Source organism: Trichechus manatus, unplaced genomic scaffold (assembly GCF_000243295.1).
Source record: "Trichechus manatus latirostris isolate Lorelei unplaced genomic scaffold, TriManLat1.0 scaffold00114, whole genome shotgun sequence".
In the NCBI taxonomy this organism is placed as follows: Eukaryota; Metazoa; Chordata; class Mammalia; order Sirenia; family Trichechidae; genus Trichechus; species Trichechus manatus.
In genome coordinates, this window is record NW_004444050.1 from 6,298,748 (window position 1) to 6,317,124 (window position 18,377).

Genomic DNA, 18,377 nt, shown 5'->3' on the forward strand with positions numbered 1-18,377 from the left:
AATTTTACCAGATATTGCTAAATTGCCCTCTTTAGAGATGATCCCCATTTATAGCCCCCCAGTAATGTCAAAATATATTCCTCTCCACACTTTCACCAACACCTGTGTCAAACCTTTTGACCTTTGTCAGTCTGGTAGGCCAGACTGGGTCCTGAGATGCACTCTCAAAGCAGGAAGGAGAGAGGAGGAGAGGAACTACTGAAAATGTTCTCTTCACAGCTCAGAAGATCGTTGTAGGTGTTCTTGAGGTGCCAAGAGTCGAGTTTTCTTTCTTTCTTTTTTTTTTCTAACGGGGGTTGTTATTTTATTGAGCCCTGGTGGTGCAGTGCAAATAGTTAAGTGCTCGGCTGCTAACCGAAAGGTTGGTGGTTCGAGTCCACCCAGAGGTGCCTCGGAAGAAAGGCTTAGCAGTCTACTTCTGAAAAAGCAGCCACTGAAAACCCTACGTACTACAGTTCTACTCTGACACACATGGAGTTGCCATGAGTTGACTGGTTATCTTCCTGTTCTTTTTGGTTATCATCTTTATGGTTTAGTTTTCCTATATTTTGAAATATAAGAAGGTCAAATGCAGGACTGGGCCCAGAAGCCAGGGCTACCACAGCCTTGGTTCTCAGAGGCAGAGGTCCCTGCTTCTTCCCTGTAAGTACAGAGAAGTTGTTCACTAGACTTCGCCCAGGTGAGCCACTGCAGTTCCCTCTGCTTGTCCTGTCGCCCACCTCTTGCCTGCCCAGGTCGTAGATAAAATAAATTGGCAGTTCTAGTAGTGCTGAGAAATGAATGGGAAGGTTCATCCTCATGAGCCTCTTTGCTCTATTCTCAATTCCAGTGTTTTTCCAAGTATGGTTTTCTGACCATCTGCACAGAATCACCTGGATGTCGTTGAACATGCAGATTCTGCGTCTACTCTCCAGGCCTCCTGAATCAGAATCTCTGGGGGTGGAACCCAGAAATCTGCGTTTCCAACAAGCAGTCCCAGGAGTACATTAAGTTGGGAACCGCAGTTGTGCCTCACAGCCTCCTTATTTTCTCCCTTTTCATCTCCCCCTTTTCCTCCTTCATTCCCTCTGACTCTTGCTCACCTGTTCTCCCTCCTTCCTTCTCCTGAATGCTCAGGGTCCAGAGTACAGTAAAATGTTGTAACATAATAAATCGAAAGCCCTCTGGAAACTCAGCTAGGAGAAAAAAAAAAAGAGGTATATATTTCTTGCTGTTGTGAACTTCTGTTGAGTTGGCCCATGCACAACAAAACGGAACACTGCCTGGTCCTGGCCATCCCTGGGATTGGTTGTGCATTAGACCATTGTGAACCATAGAGTTTTCATTGCTTGACTTTTGAGAGTAGATCTCCAGGCCTTTCTTTCTAATCCGTCTTAGTTTGGAAGCTCTGCTGAAACCTGTTAAGCATCATAGCAACACGCAAGCCTCCCCTGACAGGTGGTGGCTATGCATGAGGCGCATTGGCTGGGAATCAAACCCGGGTCTCCTACATGGAAGGCAAGAATTCTGCCACTGAACCACCACTGCCCTCTTGTATATTTTCTTACTACCTTGCTTGTTCCTGTAAAAGAAAGTCAGATACAAAGCTATCGTGTGCAAGCATCAACTTTGGAAAGTGCATGGTTCTTTTAAGTACATAGTGGCATCGCATTTACAGCTACTGTAGGAGGTGAACCAGGGTGGTGGGAAATGCCCTTCTCTAGAGAAACTGCTGGCGTGAAGTCCCAGGAAAGTCAGCCACCACTAGCCCCAGAGCCAAGCATTGGCCCAGGTGCCCTAGCGGGGAGGTGGGGGGCAGGAGGGACAGGGAGTTGTAGGGGAGAAAGGGTGGCAAAGGGGGGGCATCTGCCTGGAGTTTGGGGTGGTGCCACCAGGGTCCTGAGTCTCTGTTTTTGTCTTCACAGCCACTGAAGGAAGAGGCCGAGATGAACGTTGAGGTGAGTTCTTTACGAGGATCTGTTTAAGAATGCCTTCCTTGCAGGACCTCTTGTTTTCCCAGCACAAGGTGTCCTTTCTCCTACAGAGCTCACAGAAACATCGGCCCAGACCTGAGAACGTTTTCCCTCCAACTTGCTGCTGGGTGCATGGCCCTGGGTGATATGGGAAGAATTAGGCCCTTCTGAGTTCTTATCTGTGAGCTTCCAGCTTCAGTTACATTAGAACTTATCACTACAGCTAATCCTGAAGCAACACTCATGGGCTGAGGTGGAGGTGCTGGGCCGGGAGCCCTGCCTTGTGTTATTCTGGAGACACTTAACTCTGGTTATGAGGACCTGTCTCTGCATTGTCTCCTTAGCATCCCTCGCTTCCACTACAGCTGTTCTTTGATCTAAGTCAAGCGTCTTGGTCCCTTTGGTTTTTCCTGATCCATCAGTCTCTTCCCCTTTTCACTTCCTTCCAAGTCCAGCCTAGCCCTAGGGCCCTGCATGTCAAACAACTTTTTGTTTATGGCCTCAGCTCTGTTTCTCCTCCTCCCGTCGAGCCACCATGGCAAATCCAGAGGCTATCCCCACAGAGCGGTGGGCTCGGGTGAGAGGCACAGCTTCATGCTGGCTGCAGTTGGCAAAGGTCTCAAACCCTCATCTGGGCCCTCAGCTCCGCCATCAGGCCCCCACAGAGCCCCAGGCAGCCCAATTTCTTGTTATCCTCCACAGGGATTTTAAGTCATCACTCTCGCCAAGCTCTGTATTCCTCTTGTCTCCTTCCTCACTCTTAGCATCTGGATCACCTTTTACTTTATGGAGAAAAATTAGAAGCAACAGACATAGTCTCCCTCAGTTCCTGCTTCCCACTTGTCTGGCTCCTCCTGTCACAGTGGAAGAGATGTTTGCCAGCACGAGCACTCTGGGTTGCAGGTACGAGGATGCCCAACTCAATGTGGCTTTTCTCCTCGAAGCCCAGGCGGAGGGGGGGCTTCAAGGCTGACCCAGAGGCTCAGTGATTGCTTCAAGGACCCAGGATCGCTTCATCTCTCTGCTCTCCATCGGCGTGTTGGCTGCATCCCAGGGGCGGATCCCCTCGTGGTTTTCAGGTGACTGCTAGCAACACCTGGGCTCACACCTTCTCATTCACATTCAGCAGGAGAAACAGCAGGCTTCCGGCAGCTCTCCCATGAGAGTGGGGACTTCGTTTCCTGAAGCCCCACCAGATGGGCTTATTGGGCAGAAGTGAGTCACATGCTCATTCCTGGACTGACTACTGTGGAAAACAAAGAAACCAGTTGCAGTCGAGTCGATTCTGACTCTTAGCAACCCTGTAGGACAGAGTATAACTGCCCACAGGGTTTCCAAGGAACTGCTGGTGGATTCAGACTGCCGACTTTTTGGTTAGCAGTCAAGCTCTTAACCACTGTGCCACCAGGGCTCTGCTGTGGCAGAGGAGCAGAGATTTTGCTGACTGGCCTGGACGGATCAGGCCACCCCAGGAGCAGCTTCCCCGAGGCACCTGGGCTGGGTATAGAAAGAGGAAGGGGGAGTGGATGTGGGGAAGGCACAAGGCAGAAGGTGTACCCCTCCCCTGTGTTCTGGAATGCAAACTCTCTTGCCTGCTCAGACCTTGTTCTGCCTCCTTAATTCTGTCTTTTACCAGCTGCATTTTTAATCTCCTTATTTCTACTAGCTGTTTCTCATCAATATTTTAAAATACTTTAGTTTTTACCTTCTTTAGAACAAAACAGTACTCCCTTTGTCATCACATCAAGCTGCTTTTATCCTGTTTTTCTCCTTCCCTTTAGAGGTAGGCTTCTTAAAAGAGATGGCTGCATTTAATTTCCCCATTTCCTCCCTCCTAGCCATTCTCACCACCACCGGTCTGTCAGTTTGTGGTACTGTGGTGGCTGGTGTGTTGCTGTGATGCTGGAAGCTATGCCACCAGTATTTCAGATACCAGCAGGATCACCCATGGTGGACAGATTGCAGTGGAGATTCCAGACTAAGACAGTCTAGGAAGAAAAGTCTGCGGATCTGCTCCCGAAAGTTAGCCAATGAAAACTTACAGATCACAATGGACTATTGTCTGATACAGTGCTGGAAGAATAGTCCCCTAGGTTGGATGGCACTCAGGATACACACTGGCCGCAACAGTGGACTCCAGCATACCAATGATCGTGAAGATGGTGCAGGACCAGAAAGCATTTCGTTCTGTTGTACATGAGTTGCCATGAGTCAGAGCTGACTTGACAACTACTAACAGTAGCGGTCATTCTCCACCTGCTGCAGTTTAGCTTATTTTCCTGTCATTATACTGAAATCAGTCTTGTCAGGGTCACCAGTGATCTCTTTAAGTTCGTCAAAACTTATTTTAAAAAACATGGCACAAAACTCAAAAGCTACAAAATGGTGAACAGTCAAAAGTCTCCCTATTGCCTTATCCTCGCCAGCCCTCCACTCCCTCGAGCTAACTTCTATTACCCATTTTCTTTCAGCTCTGATCTCCTTATCTGAAGGCCCCTGTAGTTCACTATAATTCTCATGGTGATTTACATTTTGAAAAATCAATAGAAAATTTGCATTAATATTAGGCTTATACAACCTGGTCTAGTAACAGTTCCATCAATCATCAGTTATCTGTTCTGTCCTAGAATTTCAACCTCTCCTTCACTGTTTGCTTTTTCCTCTCAACCTACAAACATTTAAAAAACACTCCTAGACCCTGGGGCCCCCTTTCTGTGTTTCCCCTTCTCTTCCTTGAGTGCATGTCATTCATTGTTTGTAACCACCTTCTCACTTGCCTTTAATACCTAATCCACTGTGGCCTGACTTTTGTTCTCTCCTCCAAGAAAACGTCCCAGGCAGTGTTCACCGGTGACCTCACTATTGCCAGATTTGGTGTAAACTTCTTCCTTGAAGCATTTGGTACTCTTGACTGCTCCCTTCTTGAAATGTCCCCGTGACACCTCGATTTCCTGCCTCTCTAGTCACTTCTCAGATTTCCTTTCCTAGGCTCCTCGTCTCCCTGCTCTTTAAAACCCTGCGTTCCCCAGGGTCCTTCTCACTGTACTCACCCTCCTGGTGAGCTCATCTCTTCTCACTGCTTTTATTATCAGTTGGATGTTTAATGGATCTGCTCAACCAGGTCTTTCTCCTCATCTCCAGATCCACACATCCATGGCGAGGTTCCACAGGCTCCCCAGACTCACTCTAACCCGAGCTGGGCTCACCCGTGGTCACCTGCTTCTCACAGGCCCCCTCAGGGAATAGCACTGCACCATGCACTTGCCTGGTTTGGAAGCCCAGTGTCCCATTCACACCTCCTTTCTCACACCCTGTACTGTAAATGCTGTCACTTCATTGATGTACACATTCATCAGATATTTATGGGACACCCACACTATGCCAGATTCTAGACTTGGCTTTATGGATATAGTGGCAAAAAATATAGATATGGTACTTCTACTCACGGGATTTATTGATGAGTCAGATACTGACTCCACAGTATCTTTCAAATCTATTTCTCACATTACCTTCTACCCCTTATCACTTCCTCACTTCCTTAACTAATTCTTTCCTTACTCTGTCCTTAGTCTTTCCCTCCTCGAGGTCATTCTCTCGCTCCTTTTTTTGGAAGGGGGATCTCAGGTGTAGAGAGTTGAGTTCCTCATACCCATCAGCCTTGGTTCATGACACGGTGTTTTTGTTGGTCTGCACAAGGCCACTCTCTTATATATATGTGTGTGTGTGTGTGTGTGTGTGTATGCATGTGTACATATATACGTATACATACATACATAATATATACGTACATATATACGTATACACACACGCATATATATATATATTTAATCCCCACCTTTATCCTCACCCTCCCAAAAGCAGCTTTTCAAGTGTATTAAATATCTATCTTAGTGTTTGTATCTTACTGTTTATGAAAATATGTGTAACTGTTTTTCTTTTGTGTGCAAATACTTTTAAATTTACAGATAGTAAAAAGATGGACTTTGGGGGGAGAGGGTGTACAGTTCTAAGAGTTGTAAGACACGCATGGGTTCATGTAGCCACCACCCCAGTCAGGATGTGAACCTCACCCCAAAACGTGCCCTCTTGCTGCCTTTGTGGTCACACCCTCCCTGCCCTGACCCCAGTCACCACTGTGTGCATAGAATTTGAATTTACTTAATTGTACTGTGTTACAGTTTATATCTTTCTTACTTTTTTTCACTCAAACAACAACCAAAAAACCAAACCCATTGCCGTCGAGTCGCTTCTGACTCATAGTGACTCTACAGGACAGAGTAGAACTGCCCCATAGAGTTTCCAAGGAATTGCTGGTGGATTTGAACTGCCAACCTTTTGGTTATCAGCCAAGCTCTTAACCAGTGCGCCACCAGGGCTCCCCTCAGCCCTGTGATTTTAAGGTGTTGCACGTAGCTAAGCTGCTGCCCAGAGCCCCACGATATGCATCATCCTAACAGAGTGTCTGTGAGAAAGGTACTATTACAGCCTCTGTTTCACAGTTGAGGAAAACAAGTGTTAGTAAATGGCTTAAAGTCACAGAGTATTAACAGGCAGAATGGAGGTTCAGCCCTGATCTTTCCGACCCCACAAATGCCTTTCTCTTTGTCTGTATTCAGCTAATCCTATCCATTTAGTTCAAATGCCATGTCTGCTGCATTAAAAGTTTTTTCAGAGCCTTCTTGAAGCCCTCCCTTTTCTGATCACCCTTTATTTCTTTGGCACCTTCCAGTCTGACTTCTCATCTAGATACCTGTGTGCCTCGCTTATCTTGGCATCCCCACAGCATCTGGCGTGATGCCTTTTATATAATACATACTCACTAAATGTCAGTTGAATTGATGAGAGAGTGATTCAGAGCATGCTTAGTAATCTTGTAATGCAATCCAGAGCTTGGATGGGTCAGTGACAGTGAAGAGGAAGGAAGTCACATGAGAGGAATTGTGACGGAGAATGTGCCATGACCCAGAGGTTAGCTGGACAGGGAGGTACGGGAAGGTTCTGCAGCCACAGTCAGCCCTTCCATCTCAGAGGACATTTGTCCAGTACATGAGCAACTCCAGGGTATCAAGCATTTTGGCTGGATGGCTGTGAGGATTCCTGAAGCCTCTGGTCCTTGCCCAGAAGTTAAGAGCACAGGAGTCAGGTGTGTGGTGATTGCAGCTTAGCACTGAGCTGACTTAGGTCCCGGTCAGGTGAGACAGCAGGTGGCAATGCCTAGTCTGCATTTTTTCTTAGGACTGCAGCTTGGAGGAGGAATGGCCTGGAGCTCAAGATATTGTAGTCCTCAGCATAGAGGTGATCATGGAAAACTGAGGAATGAAGCCCCCCTCCACCGCTCACCCTCTGAAATATGGGTCAAAGGAAAAGACTGAGCATTGGAAAAAAGTCACATTTAAGGCGCAGGATGAAGAAGGAAGGTTGTGGGGTGAAAAGAACACCTCGTAGTGTGAGGTAAGAGAAGACAAGCAAGGAGTGAATTTTATAGAGTAGTCAACCAGTTGCCATGGAGTCAACTCCAACTCAGGGTGACCCCATGTGTGTCAGAGTAGAACTGTTCTCCATAGGGGTTTCAAGGGCTGATTTTTAAGAAGTAGGTCATCAGGCCTTTCCTCCATGGTGCCTCTGGGTGGACTCAAACCTCCAACCTTTTGGTTAGCATCCGAGCCCTGCACCACCCAGGGACTCTGAATTTTAAAGCAGGTCCAGTTAAGTGTCAGGTATGGCTGAGATCCAGGAGAATGTGGCTGAGGAAAAGCCCTAGAATGTCGCCTTGAGGAAGTCTTAGACATCTGCTGATGAAGCAGAGAGGTGTGGAAGTGAAAACCGGATTTCAGCTGGGCCAGGAGGGCTGAGTGGAGGCAGCAGCTGTAGTCCAGAGGTTTGAGGAATCGGGTGTTTTGGGCATTGGACGCTGTGTGGTCAGGTCGAGATGGTCCCAGGGGCAGGGGCAGCAGAGGACAGGGAGCACAGTGGTGGGAGCCCCGGGAAGGGAGGTGGGAGCAAACCAGAGGCTGTAGAAGCTGCTGAATCCTCACTGCTCTGACAGTCCCTTTGATGTTTACATTTATTTTAAGTGTTCATTTGCAATTTGGAGAACTAATGCATTCACATGATTCAAATTTGAAAGGATTTTAAAACGATGTACAGTAGGCAGTCTCATTCTCTCTCTTCTTTGTCTGGGTCTCACAGGCATCCCCAGTTACCAGTTTCTTGAGTACCCTTCTAGAGAAAGGTTCTATACGGACACGGGCAAATGTTTTCCTCCCCCCCCGCCCCTTTTTACACAAACTGTAGCGCACAGCTCACACTGTTCTGCACTTAGCTTTTTTCACTTAACAGGCTATCTTGGAGAGCAGTTTTCATCAGTACATGAAGAGCTTCCTCATTGTTATTTATTTGTTGTTAGTTGCCTTCGAGTCAGCTGGAACTCATGGTAACCTTATTCATAACAGAATGAAACATTGTCCGGTCCTGCTCCGTCTTCATGATGTTGTTATGTTTGAGCCCATTGTTACAGCTATTACGTCAGTCCATCTCATTGAGGTTTCCCTCATTTTTATTGGCTGTCGACTGTACCAGACACTTTGTCCTCTTCTAACAGTTGGTCTTTCCTGAGATGTGTTCAAAGTAAGTGAGATGAAGTCTTGCCATCCTCACTTCTAAGGAACATTCTGCTTGTATTTCTTCTAAGACTGATTTGTTCATTCTTCTAGCAGTCCATGGTATATTCAGTATACTTCACCAATACCACAGTTCAAACACATTAATTCTTCTGTTTTCCTTTTTCATTCCTTTTTATAGCTGTGTAGTATTCCATTTCACGGGTGTACTGTCATTATTTAACCAGCCTGCTACTCATGATGTTTCCAAGGCAGCAGTAAACTTGGGTCATTTCACTTGCATAGCTCTATAGGGTATATTTTTAGAAATGGATTTACTGTGGCAAAGATGACTATTTGTAGTTTAAAGTGTGATAAATATTCCCAAAATTTTCTGCAGAAAAGTACCAATTTGCTCCCCCTCCAGCAATATGTGAACATACTTATTTTCTCACACCCTCACCAACCCATGAGTTGTTGAACTTTTCGGTCTTGCAAACGGATGGATGAAAACAGTATCTTCTTGTTCCTGACTCTATTTTGAATGCCTTTTCTCCCTCCCAGGGTGGAAGTATGGTACCTGCCCTCATGCTTCACATCCCAAAGTTCTTCTGCAGTGATTATATGCTTCCTTCTACCCTCTTCATCTCAAAAAATTGTTTTTCTAAGTTGGGAAAGCCTGATCTTTCTTAATCCTAGCTTTCTCTAAGCTCCATTTTTAAGTCTGGAGCTCCAAACACTAACTTCTCTGAGTCTGAAGGGGTTGGCAGGAGCAGCTCGCTCTGTGACTGTGAATTGGTCCTGAATTAGTTTCTAAGTTGCCTTGTTGTCCCTTATGCTGTCTCCTGTCTGCTCTCTCAAAACTAGTCAGAAATGAGATTGTACACCTCCTGGTTCTATAAGTCCATTGGCCACCCTGCTACTGGGACTCTTACCAGTTCCTTTCTCTGCAGACTTCAACCTCCCCACAAGTTGCAGGCACTGTATCTCCTCCCTGCTCATCTTTCTTCTTCTTTCCTCTGACTCCTGCTGGCCCCATTCCCAAACTACCAACTACAGAGCAGTTTAGGGGCCCCTGGGTAATGCAAACAGTTAACGTCCCTGGCTGCTAATGGAAAGGTTGGAGGTTCGAATTCACCCAGAGGCACTACAGAAAAAAGGCAAGGCGATCTACTTCTGAAAGATCAGCCATTGAAAACCCTACGGAGCACAGTTCTACTCTGACACACGTGGGGTCGCCATGAGTCGGAGTTGACTCGAGGGTAACTGGTAACAAAACAGTTGAGCCATCACTTCAATTTGCATTTTTCTTTCAGAGCTTGCCATGAAGAGGCCCCAGGGCTAACACTGGTCCAGGAGCTGATTTTCCTCAAAAATATGTCGTTCTGTCCCCGAGAGAAACTCAGCTGCTCCAGTATCAATGTTTTCACTCACATCTTGTCCATGTGTGTCAGTTTTGCAAGGGGAAGTAACTTAAGGATTTGATTTAGAACCATTTCTGAACCAAACCCTAGAGGACTTCATAATTGACTCTGACACACTACACAAGCCAAGTTTGTGTGTGTTGTCAGCTAAGAAGTGAAAAAAACTCTCTGGTTTATTTACAAATAACAGGGCTGTTTCTTAACCTTGTGGCTCTTTTGAAGCTGAAAGAAGTTTATGTTTCTGGTTGTTGTTATCTGAAATATAGTAATTCAGTAATTTCTGGAATGCCGTAAATATTTAACTTAATAAGGAGATTACTTGTCTCCGTTTCTTGGTAAAAAGGAGACAAATATTTGACGAGGGATATATCTTTTGCCTCTACAGATTTTTCCAGAGACTGTCTTCCTACGTTTTGGTACACAAGATTGTCATTAAACAAAAACAAAACTAGACTTCTCACCCAAAAGGAACTGATTTGGCTAAATTGCCTCATGGCCACGGGGCACTTGGGTCAGTCCTTTGCGCGTACAGTCTCTCCCGCCTCACGGAGAGTAGCCTGAACTACATTCCCCAGAAAACCCCCTTCTGTGTGAAGTCAGCCAGTTAGAGGAGCTCCAGGAGACTTGAGAGACCATCATTCCTCAAGGACAGGCCCAGTGAGGTGTGTGAGCCGAGGCAGGTGTGTGGTGAGCAGCCCGAGCTGCAGGCTGAGAAAGGCACAGAAGCTCTCGAGGTATCTTGGCTTCCATGGAAGCTCCTGAGGATCACTGCCTCAGTCCTGCAGGGAGATCCAGCGATGGGTTCCCTGGCCTTAGCTCCCCACTGGTTGCAATGGTTAGGTTGTTAGTTGCCATCCCACTGGCTCTGACTCATGGTGATCCCATCTACAACAGAACGAATCACTGCCCGGGCATGTACCATCTTCACAGTCTGTTGTTGCGGCTGCTGTGTATTTTGAGTATCTTCCAACCTGGGGGCTTATCTTCCAGCACTAGATCAGACAGTTTTCTGTCGTGATCCATAGCATAGGGTTTTCATTGGTTACTTTTTGGAAACAGATATTCAGGCTTTTCTTCCTAATCTGTCTTAGACTAGAAGCTCCACTGAAACCTGTCCACCATGGGTGACCCTGTTAGTATTTGACATATTGGTGGCATAGCTTCCAGCATCAGAGCAACACGCAAGCCGCCGCAGTATGACAAACTGACCAATAGGTGGTAGTGCAGTGGTTCTGTGGTCCGCTCATTCCCTACATTAAAACTCTTCTACTTAGAATACATAGAATGATCTTTTTTCTCCCAGACTGAACCCTAACAAGTACCTCGTGGGGTTTATAGCAAATGTAGAAGTAAAATGTGTAACAACAACACAAAATCTAGGGGAGGGGAAATGAAGTAAACTGTTGTAAGGTTCTTATGTTATATGTGAGTGGTCTAGTATTACTTTAAGGTGGACTGTGGTAAGTAAAACATGTATACTATAAGTTCTAAAATAACCACTAGAAGAAAAAGGTACAGCTAATAACCAGCAGATGAGATAAAATGGAATCATATGAAATACTCTGTTAATCCAAAGAAAGCAGAAAAAGGAGAGGAACAGATGGAACAAATATAAGACTGCAAGATGATACATTTCAATCCAACCATATCAATGATTACAATGTAAATGGTCTAAACACCCCAACTGAAAGGACTTGGATTGAATAAAAAAGCAGGACCTGTGTTGATCAAAGGTACAGAACTGTACACTAATATGGATCAATTATTGTTTAGGAACCATTGAGTCCTATTACAGTGACAGAAAAATTGGCAGTGGTTATTGGTGATGGTTGCACAACATGATCGGGGCAGATAAACCAGTAAGCAAGGTACGCACGAAAACAGGTGAAATTGTGCACTACAGATTAGTAAGTAAGCACAAGTAAGCCCGTGCATGCCTTGCTTTTTGGGTAATCCATCCCTGATACATGATTGATGTATTGATGTCGCTGGACTGTACGTGTGAAAAACGTTGAATTGGCAAATGTTGTGTTGTCTGTATTTTACAACAATAAAACGAACTTAGAAATTAGTAAAGGGAACACATGAATGCTACACAATGTTACTGACAGGCAGAAGTGAGCAGATCTACCTGGCAGGGTCAGGAAAGGCTTCATGAAGGATAAGATGCCAGCATCTTGAAGGTTTGTGGGTGTCGCCCACCTGGTGGACAGCCTGGAGAAGCGCATTCCAGGCAAGGGGAACAGGATTGGCAGATTTAGCTGATTAGAGGTAAGAAACAGTCTGGTGGGTTCTGGGTACTTTCAAGTTTGGGAAGTCAGGAGCCTAAAGGTACAAGGTGTGGGGAGGTGACCCAAAGATGATGCTGAAGCAGGTTGTGGAGGCCTTGTATGTTTGTTTGGTAAAGAACTTGGACGTGTTTCTTTAGCTGAGGAACTTTCAAAGATTTTTAATCAGGGAAATGGAGTCAGTTTCTACTGTAAGCAACTGCTCTGTCAGGCCTGTGGAAGGTGGGTGGGAGGGACCCCAGTTGGTGACTTATTACATTGTTCAGGTGGGAGATGAAGAAGTCCTGGACCAACAGAGTAGTGGACTTGGGAAGGGGCAGAGAGTCAGTGGGAAGTGGTGACAACTGAATATCAGAGGGGAAGGAAAGGGGCAAGGCTGGGGTGATATCCGTGTCTACACTCAGTGACGTGCAAGAAGAACTGGTTTAAGGGGGGATGTGTAGAGATCATTTTATCAACTTGGAGTATATTGAGTTGCTGTTTAACTTCAAAAGGCGAACTTGATTTTCCACTGTAATACTATTTGCACACAGCCCACGGCGGTGTACTTAAATAATTATCTAAGGCACCACCAAAAAAAACCAGTTGCCATCAAGTGGACTCAGACTCATGATGACCCTGCATGTATCAGAATAGAACTGTGCTCTGTAGGGTTTTCAGTGGTTGATTTTTTGGAAGTAGATTGCCAGGGCTTTCTTCCACAGTGCCTCTGGGTGGACTCAAACCACCAGTCTTTCGATTAGCAGCTGAGTGTGTTAACCATTTGCACCACCCAGGAACCACAGTAGAGCAAAAAGCCCTACTGAGGGGTTAAATCACGAGGATCCCGAGCAGGTAAGTTGACAGCTAATGGTTTGCCCACTTGTCTTTGTCTGCCAGCTTCTCACAGGGCAGTTGTGGAACCTGAAGGACTCCCAACCATATTGGGTTCACACATCGCCTATAGGAGGGGGGCTCAGAGACCCCTGCTGTTGTGACTTAAAGAGAAAAGCTCGCATGTTGTTAGAGAGGTGGCAGTAAAAGTGGAGAGCCCTATGCGGGAAACCTTCTCCCATTGAGAACTGTGTTTTGGGTGGAGCTGACTGCTCTCTGAGCCCTCGCTTTGGGGAGTGTCTCGTGGCCCAGGGAGAAGGCAGGCGTCTTGTGTGTTCTGGGCTGGCTGGTTCCTTTCCTTGCCTGTCACACTCCTGGCTGCTCCTGCACACGTGTCTTTATTTTGCCATTCTCCGCTGGATGCCTGACCTGTTTTCAGACCCTTCCTTGGCCCCCTGTGTTTCAGCCCGAGAGAAAGTTTGGCGTGGTGGTGGTTGGCGTTGGCAAAGCCGGCTCTGTGCGGATAAGGGACTTGCGGGACCCACATGCTTCCTCGGCGTACCTGAACCTGATTGGCTTCGTGTCCAGGTGGCTTGACTTACTTTGTGCCTTATGATTCATGGGAAGCCCAGTGGGACACAGGGATCCCCCAGCCCCAGGGGAGGGCAGGCAACTCCAGCCTCAATCCAGAGCACTGTGTTTAGGCTCAGCCCCACAGGACCTCAAGCTTGGGTGGGTCTGGGACTGACGAGGCCGGGCCGGAGGTTGGGGTGTGCAGGGTCCACCTGGGGGTCTGCGAAGGCAGAGGTGGGGAAGGTGAGTGCAGGGTCTGACACAGCGGACGCTGGGTGGATTGGTCTGAAAGGAGGCTTGTTACTGCATGTTACATCAGTCATCATAACAGCATCCCTATGCAGAGACATCATTCTAGCCTCACCAGTTATTTGGCATAGGGACAATTAACCACCTGCTTTGTAGGTAAGAAAACTGAGCCACAGAGAGGTTAAGTACCGTGTCCCAGGCCACACAGGTGGGAAGTTTAAAAGCCCATCATTTAAACACTTGTGTTCTCTTCCCAGTGAGAATCTTAAGTTCCACTTTTGTTTTTAAAGATGCGCTTCCTGTGACTCAGATCAAAACCGAACCTGGTTTCTTCTTCCTGGCCCCACTCGCAACTCCTGCACGCATGCACTCTCACTCACTCACTCACACACACACACACACACACACACTCACACACACACACACACACACACACTCACACACACACACACACACACACACACACACCCACTCACCAAAACTGAACCTGGTTTCTTCTTCCTTGCCCCACTCGCAACTCCTGCGTGCGCGCGCACACACACGCACGCGCGCGCGCACGCACACACACACACGACTAACAGGAGAAATGTCATGCTGGGTGGTAGGCGTGGGGGCTCAGAGAAGGCAAGGGACACATCTAGTTTAGCGAAGGCTCCCAGGGTCGGGGAGAGAGTAAGACCTAGACAGGTAATGAGGAGCAGGGATGCGAGGGAGGGAATGATGTGAGGAATGGCAGGGGTGGGTGCAGAGAAGCCAGGGTGTGAGCTGGCCTTCTAGTCCTTTCCTCTCCGTCCCCCTGTGATCTGGGTAGTTGGGGGTTCCCCACTGCATCGCTCCTGGCAGCCAGCTGGCAGAGGACTGGTGCCTGAGGGAAAGGAGAAGCCCCACGTCAGCCTTGAGCCCAAGGACTGCGCTCCATCCCAGCTTCAAGTCGGCACCAGGGGGGTTAGTGCTGGCTAATCGTGACTGTGCTCTTCCACTTGCCACAGTCCCTGTGTGTGTGTGGCCCCTTGGGAATCTTACGGGGCAGGAGAGATCGGTTAGCAGCTGTGTGTGTGTGTGTGTGTTAGTCACTCCCTCTCCCAGACCGAGAGCTCGTTAGAAGGTTAGGATTTGAATCCTTCATCGTGATAGCCCCTGCAGTGCCTAGCACACAGTAGAAAAACAATAAGGCTTGGTTGAATCAAGCAGCCCCATAGGAAGCAAACTTGGCATGATATCCTTTGGCAGCTGAATGTCTCTGATCCTGCCTCCCCAGAGCTGGTAAAGGTGATAGCTGGGACTTGTCTGCAGGCCGAGGTGGGACATCCTCCCTCGCTGCTCTCCCTCCTCCTCCCCCTCACACAAGCGCTCCTATGCCCCTCTCTGCTGAGGCTTGAACTCTGAGCTGGCCGAGAGCCTCCTGCTGGCTGCCCGCACTCCTCGGTGATGGTGACCACCACCTCTCAGACGACTGTGCCTCTGTGCGGGGGCCCTCCCAGGGCTCTGGACTCTGCTGAAGCAGGAGCTCCTCACTCTGTAATTACTGAGTCAGAGACCTGGGGCGCCGATCCTACGGCTGCTGCTGGGGTAGTGCTACCTCTCGGGACATGGTCAGCTTAGCTGTAAAAGGAGGCAGCGACACGGCCCTTCTGCTTGGCCGTGATGTATGGAGGCTCTTGAAGCAGCACAGAGGTTGGCACACCTAAGGTGTTCCTGTGTTGGATTTGGGTTAGGTTTGGTAATTATAGTGTTGGGCCAAGTACCTAAAGCTAGAAGCCACTGTCGAGAACACTCCTCATAAGATAAAGAGATCTGTCCTTTTTGTTCTATAGATGAAGGAACTCAAAGGCTTCAGAGCCACCAGGTCACACAGCCTGTTAGTGATAGTATCAGTGCTTGGTGCCCGCTCTTCTGACTTCAGCCTGAGTCCGTTTTTCTCACACCTCCACGGAAAATGCCCTGAATTTGATCATCGGGACGTCATTGGGCAGAGGGGAGAAGGACGGTGTCATTTATTCTAAGCCAATCTTCTGCCTACTTTTGAATTCCGTTTCTCTCTTACTCTCAAATAGACGAGAGCTCCAGAGCATTGATGAAGTCCAGCAGATTTCTCTGGAAGATGCTCTTTCCAGCCAAGAGGTTGAGGTGGCCTACATCTGCAGCGAAAGTTCCAGCCACGAGGGCTACGTCAGGTGTGTTTCAATACAGGCAGGCCTCGCTTTACATAGGATTGCAAGACTGTGAAAATGCCATTCAAGCTGAAACTGGGCACAGCAGTCTCAGTGGGGAAAAAGTACAGTGGGTCCGTGAACTTTTAAAATTTCTGACAAAACCTTAAAAACTCTTACTGTCAGTTATAAATGTATAGGGAAATGTGAAAAATAGTGAAACTAGTATTTATTGGTTGTCGTGTTATTAGCTGACTCATGGCGAGCCGGTGCACAATGGGATCGGACCATTGTGATCCATAGGGCTTTCATTCACTGATTTTCAGAAGTAGATCACCAAGTCTTTCTTCCTAGTCTGTCTTAGTCTGGAAGCTGTACCTAAACCTGTTCAGCGTCACAGTAACACCCGAGCCTCCACTGACAGACGAGTAGTGGCTGCACATGAGGTGCATTGGCCAGAAATCGAATCTGGGTTTCCTGCATGGAAGGTGAGAATTCTCCCACTAAACCACCAAAACCAAACCAAACCCATTGCCGTTGAGTCCATTCTGACTCATAGTGACCGTATAGGACAGAGTAGAACTGCCCCATAGGGTTTCCAAGGCTAAAATCTTTACAGAAGCAGACTGCCACATCTTTCTCCCGCAGAGCGGCTGATGGGTTTGAACCGCTGACCTTTTTGGTTAGCAGACGTAGCTGTTAACCACTGTGCCACCAGGGCTCCCACTGAATGACCACTGCCCTCTAATATTTATTTAGTAGTACACTGTAATTTAAAGCACTGCAAACATCAAGAATTAAAGTGTTTTATTTCTTTACAAAACACTTCTCAATAGTAGTTGGCACAGTGCTTGCTTCCTTCTCATTATGTAATTTAGGGTGCAGTTAAACACATCTTTTCTGTGCCTTGGCAAACAGTCATATGTCTTTCTAAGTATGAACCACTTCCAACACTTTGTCTTCTGCATTTTTAGTGTTGTGAAATATCTGTGAGAGTTCCCTTAATGTGAAGTTTTTTTTGCCACGAGATGAGTTAATGAGGAAGTAGTGGTGGAATCGATGCGGGGAAGTAACATTGCATGTGGAGCAGGGGGAGAAGCGAAGAAGTGAAAGCAAAGCTGAGAGCCCTTTGAGCATTTGGTGGGACCAGGCTGGGAGGAGGACTCCCAGGCAGCACGTGACAGCTGACAGAGCAGTACCAGCCCCCTCCCTGAATCTTAGCTTTCTTTCTCCATTCCTACACTTAACTGTAGCTTCCCTGCCCTCTTTATTAGTCCAACTCCAGTATAGACATACACGCCTTTGTTTGGAGCCCCTTGACCTTCTCAGGCACCAGGGTTTTTTTCCTTTAAAAACAGAAGTGATCCCATAACTCATGCTTATAAGTGGTTGCACCCTGTTATCTATAGAATGGAATCCCTGGGTGGTGCTAAGAGTTAACATACTAGACTGTTAACCAAAAGATTGAAGGTTCAGGTCCACCCAGAGGTGCCTCGGAAGAAAAGGCTGGTGATCTACTTCTGAAAAATCAGGCGTTGAAAGCCCTATGGTTCACTTAAAGAATAAATAAATAAACCAACCAAATTGAATATTAAATTTATACCCTCAAAATGCATAAAACTTAGCCAGGAGCTGAGCGCGTAATTGAAACTCATGCGTCTGCTACACATTTTACATTGTGGCTATGGGTGAGCATGGGGGAGGGAGTAAACATCTAAAGTCAGCTAAGTGTTATGTACATTTCTATAGTGTAAGAATTTTTTTTTTTAAATCATGCATCTTGCAATTCTTCAATCCAATAAAAATGGTAATATGTTCAAATAAAAAAAGGAAGAAAACCGTATAGAGAACAGTTCTGCTCTGACACACGTGGGGTTGCCGTGAGTCAGAGTTGACTCAGTGGCATCTGGTACTTGTTATCTGTAGAATAAAATGCAAACTCCCGAGCACAGCGTTCTAGGTCCTTCACAGTCAGGCTCCCACCTACTCTTACAATCTCATTTTCCCCCGCTCCCTACTGCCATGCTGAAATTCACACCATCTCCCAAATGGACAAAACCCCATAAAATGCTCTTCTCCTGCATATGCTGCTCAAGTGAAATACCCTTCATCCTATTGCACCTGGAAAACTCCTACTCATGCTTCAAGACCCAGTTCATATGTCCTTAGTGAAATATTTTCAGGTTACTTCAGGGCAAGCTAGCTGCCACAGGTCTTTATTTATAGCTGTCATGTGGTATTGTAATTTACCTGTCGGTACATCTTTATTTCTCCTCCAGAGTAACTGGCAACGAAAACCAAACCAAACCAATCCTGTTGCCATCAAGTC

The 18,377-nt window shown here is 46.9% G+C and overlaps 1 protein-coding gene across 1 annotated transcript in view; it reads left to right on the forward strand.

The window, feature by feature from the left end:
* The first annotated feature begins 1,907 nt into the window (after positions 1-1,907).
* Positions 1,908-18,377, forward strand: part of BLVRA (biliverdin reductase A) — a 32,162-nt gene continuing 15,692 nt past the window's right edge. Inside the window, exons 1-3 of the mRNA XM_023738318.1 lie at positions 1,908-1,937; positions 13,543-13,664; positions 15,953-16,072. Of these exons, the coding sequence (XP_023594086.1) occupies positions 1,926-1,937; positions 13,543-13,664; positions 15,953-16,072 (254 nt within the window). The 5' untranslated portion in view covers positions 1,908-1,925. The remainder of the gene's footprint in view (positions 1,938-13,542; positions 13,665-15,952; positions 16,073-18,377) is intronic.